The 6,234-nt window shown below is 33.8% G+C and overlaps 1 protein-coding gene across 1 annotated transcript; it reads right to left on the bottom strand.

Moving 5' to 3' along the window:
* Positions 1-640: 640 nt before the first annotated feature.
* Positions 641-3,480, bottom strand: LOC9318804 (B3 domain-containing protein At3g11580). Its single transcript, XM_002884806.2, has 3 exons — positions 2,490-3,480; positions 1,599-1,771; positions 641-967 (listed from the first exon to the last, which is right to left on the bottom strand). The coding sequence occupies exons 1-3, from the start codon at positions 3,052-3,054 to the stop codon at positions 914-916; spliced, it is 792 nt and encodes a 263-aa protein (XP_002884852.1). The 5' UTR covers positions 3,055-3,480; the 3' UTR covers positions 641-913.
* Between the last annotated feature and the right edge of the window lie 2,754 nt (positions 3,481-6,234).

Genomic DNA, 6,234 nt, shown 5'->3' on the forward strand with positions numbered 1-6,234 from the left:
TGAAGAGCACTAAAAGAAATCAAAGAGTGGAGATGGAGGATAAACAAGAATTAGAGAATAAAAAAAAGACTAAAGTCTCGATTTTATGTTTATGTTTGCGTTTGTGTTGCCATGTTAGAATATTCAATAGTCTAATCATGTATTAAAACAGAAACTTGCGTTTGTTTTACCACTTACCAATACTAATATGGAGAAACATAAACACAAACGTAAATGCATGCATAGAAACAATTGGGACCTAAACCCATTTTGTCATAGCTTGTATAAATGATTCATATTCCTTTTACACTGTCTTTGCTATTCAAAAACAGAAGAGAATCAAAAGAAGAGTGTAAGTAACACAGAAACAAAAAAAATGGTCCCTAGCTTTGGCTTTGGAAAAGAGAGAAAAGGCGATGTAACACAACCTATATATTTTACACACATGCTATATATGAATATGCTCTCTCTTCTTTAATCATTTGTAATTAGGCCCACACTTTTTGTTCATATAATCTCCTCACATGAATCTCAACAGTTCCCAATTCATTTCTCATCATCATATATACATGCTACATGTGTGTAAGTGTAAGGTTTAGTCTAGGCCTAGCTCACCAATTAGGGGTACCGGCCCTCAAATGACTTTTGTGCTAGAGAAAGCTTTCATTGATTTTACTTCAGCCTTCAAATACTAAAGATGAGATACCCACTAATTTACATCTTTTTGCATATATTTTTCTGTTCTGATGACTCAAATGTAGACAAAAATAATCCTCTTTTATTTTTGTTTCAAATTAGTTAAATAGTAGTAAATACATAACGAAGCTACTGATATTAATTCTCCTCTGGGTGTTTCTCTATGACAATTGGGCCAAGTATGGGCCCATAATCTAAAGTCAAAATCTAAAAAGTTGTCACTTCTTTTTGAATGTCATCAACCTCGTCCATCTCCTACCTGCTCCAATGCTTCCCCAGCAAATGATATATTCTGTTTCACACACCCAACACGCAATTTTAATATTTTTATTGTCAGCAATAACTTTTCTGCAAGAGTATACTGTTGAATATACTGTAAATATTTCACATTATTTTCGAACATTATAAAACATAGTAATCAAATCAGAGCTAATGTCGTTTGACAATTAAAAAATATCATTGATAAGTTTGTAATGCTTTTAGTCAGTTTTGTATTTCCAACAAGTCTTTGGCTTTCACAAAGAACCTGACGGTGCCAAACAAATAAGAATAGTAAAACCAAATTATAGACTTTTCACCGGATATTATATACTTAAGGCAGATATTAATTAATAAATAAAAAAGAAGGAGGCTACAGAGACAAATCAAAGTAATCAACAAACAACAAATTGGCCATGTGGTTTTACAGTCAAGTGTAGTATTATTCTCCCTGATTCCTCCATTATATTATTTATTAAACCAAAAAATCTCTTTCAGGTCTATTTTAAAATTACTAATTTCATCTGTCTCGTCTCGAGAAACAGCCACGACATCTGTTTAATAATTATATCATTTCAATTTATATCATAGTTAATTAGATAGTAGCATATACAATAACGTCAGCAAAAATTTATATCTGACAAAAATGTAAAAAAGTTATTTACCATGGGATGAGGAGTTGAGTAATAGTAAATGTGTTGGCCATTATAGCCGTCTGGACGCGGTGGTGGCTCGACGGCATCACCGTGACATTCAAGGTTCACGCCAAATAGCCTCACCGTCCTCGAACTCCCTGCGACCACCGGTGGTATCGACTGAGCCTGATCAGCGACGGCGCCTACAATTTTTTCACCGTCACGACACGTGCGCATGCATCTTTTAGTTAAATTGTGTTTTTTTAAAATGAATTAAAAGGAAGAAATAAAGAGCACGTTAGTCTAAGTGGATTGGACGGTTCTCCTCACGCGCATGTAACGGATTAGGTACAACTTGGAGAAGATTATTGAAATTGTCGGGTCCAAAATTAAATAATAAGAATGACAAAAAAAATAAAAGACAAAATGTTATTTCAGGTTGTTATTTTATATGCATACTCACGCAACCAAAATAATTGTCATATAGTTTTAGATAACTCAAATGCTTTTATAAGAAAGATATTCCACCCGCTAACTAAAATGGTTGAGCTTTCCAAGTTCTTGCCCTAACCTTTAAAAATTCTTATGTTTTGCTTTTAAAACGTAACCAAAAAAAACTTAGATAGAAATTAATCAATTATAATAATCTAGGAGTTATTGAAGAAAATGAATATACATTCCTTCCTTTTCATTAACGATGAATGTTCTAGTTAAATTCCATATAAAATAGGCAGAAAATCTAAAATAATAATCTGCTTTAGTTTTTTGAAATAACATGTAAATATGCAATAAAATTACGAAACATCTCTTTTTGTGAAAAAAGGACAAATATCTCTTAAAAACAGAAAAAGAGTATAAATCTGACATATAGATAAGAGAGAAAGAAAAAACAAAAGAGGAAATAAAGAGTTTAAATTTTACCATAGTGTGAATACTCTTGGTGAATATTAGGGTAAGTAGTTGACGCGTGTACTTGACGATAAGGTGTGGTCATGCCGCTCCAATACGCCGTCGTATTAACTAAAGCTTCTTGAGACACGGCGGAGACGGCGGGAGATGAAGAAGCTTCACCGCGTCTCCGCCAGCCAATGAAGAGTCTATGGAGATCAAAACGGTGACGTTGAAAGAAAACAACGTCGCCTGCGTCGAGGTGTTTGTCTTTGACGTACCTACTCCATCCTTTGGTCAACACGTAGCTCTGGCTACTGTTCCAATAAGAGTATCTGAATTTCCAACACTTGCCTGACTCATCCTCGAAGCTAAGAAGCATCCCTTTCTCCGTCGTCGCCACGTCATCGTCGCCGCCATTATTATTGAGAGGGAAGTATTTCTCGGCGTGTTGTTTTGGTATGACTAAGCGGTTTAGCTTTCCGACGTCGCTTGGTGTGAGTGATTTCTCGAACAAAGACTCTCTTTGTGATATGGCTACGTCGTTTTGGTGGTGTTGATGCAACGAGAGAGTGTTGTGGTAATGGTTGACTGACATTTTTTTTTTTTTCTTGGAGTGAGAGAGAGAGAGAGGATTTGCAGATGTTGGTTTGGTGGTGAAAGAGAGATGGGTAATGGTACTAATATAGTATTATACGAAGGAGAGAGACAGAGAGTGAAAAAAATTGAAAATGGTTAAATTGATGTGAAAACTGTGGGAACTATTTGATGAGGAGAGGAGGACACGATACCGATAGTACTTTTAAGGTTTTGCGTGATGATATTTCCTTTCAATCATTATTTTTTTTGTTATTGTTGTTGCAGTCATCCATATATTAAAACATTTCGTATTGATTTTACTTTTTTCTCGTCTGATAAAATCTTGTCCTAAAGAGCATTGGATCCCACGAGTGTTCTATAGTTATAGTGTTAAAAAAAGTAAGCCACACAAAACGCCTCGACGTAACCCTTTAAATTGGAGGTTAAAAGCATTTTGATATGTAATTATTGGAATATTAATAATGACAGCAAAAAAAAATGATGGATTCAAATTCGAAATGTTACAGAGATGTTATATTTCAACATTGCTGGATCTAAGTTCGAAATCCTCCGGAGAAAAGATGATTTATGTTGTTGTATACAAATTGATTATCAATATTCGGTAATACAAACTGAAAGTTAAATAAATAATATATGACGTTATTAATTAACAAGATGGTATAGACTGTCAAAGCAGATAAACCTTAATTATCAAGCAGCCATAAATATGTGGGTTGCGTGAGTCAAACAATCCTTTGTCATGACTCATGTGGTTTGCAATTATATTGATCAAATCCTCTCATTGGTTTCTAAAGGATTAAATTCTCATAAAATGGTTATTAGATCATTTACATTTGTATGCATTTTCAGCTTCGAAATATCGTTGAGTATTCTCCTAAAGCTGAGAATCTCACTCACTGCCATAAATTTATTTGGAACATAAAAGAAGCTCTTTTGTTTTTCTCTCAACCATTTGGTTAATGAAATTAATTGATGTGTCAATTTATTTTTTCTAATGAATAGTACGTATATGATTAATTATGACAAAAGAAATTAAATTTGATAACTAAGAACTATACCTTTGTATAATCAGTAAACCAAATGATTATTACGAATACAGGTAGTTTACAAAAAGAAAGAGAAATTATTCGATGTATTTAGGGGGAACTTTTTTGGTCAACATGTACATGAGATCATAAGATGTTAGTTCATCATTCATTACCAATTGATTTGGAGTTAAGAACTTATAAAAGTTTACAGAAAAAAACAACATAAATAACTAAGAAAAATACTAAGACTATGACAGTTTGTCACGGCTGTCTATAAACGTAAAAAATAATTTCTGACAATTAAATTTAATTAAAATCGGATAAGAAATTAATTATAAATATCACTTTCCTAGGAAAACTATATATTTAGTTTGTAAAATGAAATATATGAGACGGGAATTGAAAACGAAAACGAACAAAAAAAAAAAAAAAGAGAAGGTAATGAAGAAATAATGGAAGATTAAAGATCAAACGGTTGAGAAGTGAGGTGGTAAGTATTAAGCAAAAGTAAGAAGGTACAGAGGATACTTACCCCTGACGCAAGTGAGAAGCTCAAGTTGTGGAGCATGTGCTTTGCCTTTCCGACACACCATCGCATGCATCTTCACTTCTACTTGATTTAATTACCGGAATGGGCCTTTTCCCAGCAAAACTTACGACATCCGGTACATTTGCCAAGTCTTTGGTTTTAGGCATTTTCTCCTGACTTGAAATGTCTACATTACCCTTACCCACAGTTTTGTGTGTTTTTGTGAAAAATGTCAGAGATGATGGTGTCGATCAAAATCCGGTGGTGTTGGTCAAGAGATGAGACGAAGATGAAGACACTGTAAACAAAATGGTGGTGATGATGATGAGATCCAGTGACGGATGAGGAGATGATGAGATCTAATGACAAATTTTGTTTAGATTTAAAAATAGATTAAGTAGTTTTGATTTGATTTATGTTTCGATTTGAACCCTTGGGTTTACTAGATAGTATCCCCTAGGGTTTAGCTTCTTTATTCAAAACACAATTGATTGAATTCATGGGATCGGAAAAGATGTTAGCGGCGGAGGTTTTGTGTTTCGGATTTGTGTGTTCGGAAACAAAAGAGGTGTGGTGTTGAAAGTAACAGATATGATGTTGATGGAGCATGAATATGGTGTTGATGGATTTGACTGAGACAGGGAGGGTTGTGGTCGGAATCGAAAATTTTGGTCGGAAGAGCCGCAGAGTCGGTGTCGAGAAGAAAGAAGGAGAAGAATAGGCAGGGGCAAAACGGTCTTTTGACGAAGCCCAAAATACCTAAATGAGTAAGTATGGGTATTCATTCCATTTCTGAAAATTTTGGACCAAAAAAGGCCCAAATCAACAATATTCCCCTTCTACTTCATACCATCCCTTATGTTCCTATCTCTCTTTCTCTTTCTCTTTATTTACATTTTATTCTCTCTTTTTCTTTTTCTAATCATTTTATAATCGAGAGGGATAAAGACTTCAAGATTTATTTGTGAAATCGACTTGACCTTTTGGCACTCTTTCTCTTTTGCCTTTACAATATTGAACAACCATCCTATACTTGGACGCTATTTAATGCTCATCAGCAAGCTGTGATATTTTGACCAAACATATAAGTCATGCATCTAGATGAGAAATTGAGAACAGTGTGAAACATTTGATCAATTTTAGAAGAAAATAGTTCTAATTAATAAATTTATGGATTGAGCAAGTGAACAAGTAAAAAGAAAAGACATTTTGGTCTAGATGTTGGTTTCTTGTCTGATGGGTAAATTTCCCTGTGTAGTTTCTGTTTATTACCATCTTAAGTCGTGAGTTTCGTAGATAATTTTGTGAATATAAGTAATATAACTTACCAAGTCTATCACAAAAATCAATGGGACGTGCAAATGGTTACGTGCGTGGTCCTCTTCTATTTTATTTGACGAATTTCTCAAGTGTCGTTTTATTTAATTATATCTTATCACTTGTTAATTATAGGATCATGAAATATATGTCACGTGCTTTCAGGACAATATCATTGCCTCATTGGTACACATTTCTATTTTTCCTAATTTCCTCGCAAAAAGTAATACTAGTGATATTTGTTTTCATCAATAATTTCCTGTAAGAAATGGTTCAACTCACATAATTGTGAAGAATTAACGCA

The sequence above is a fragment of the Arabidopsis lyrata genome (assembly GCF_000004255.2).
Source record: "Arabidopsis lyrata subsp. lyrata unplaced genomic scaffold ARALYscaffold_3, whole genome shotgun sequence".
NCBI classification, from domain to species: Eukaryota; Viridiplantae; Streptophyta; class Magnoliopsida; order Brassicales; family Brassicaceae; genus Arabidopsis; species Arabidopsis lyrata.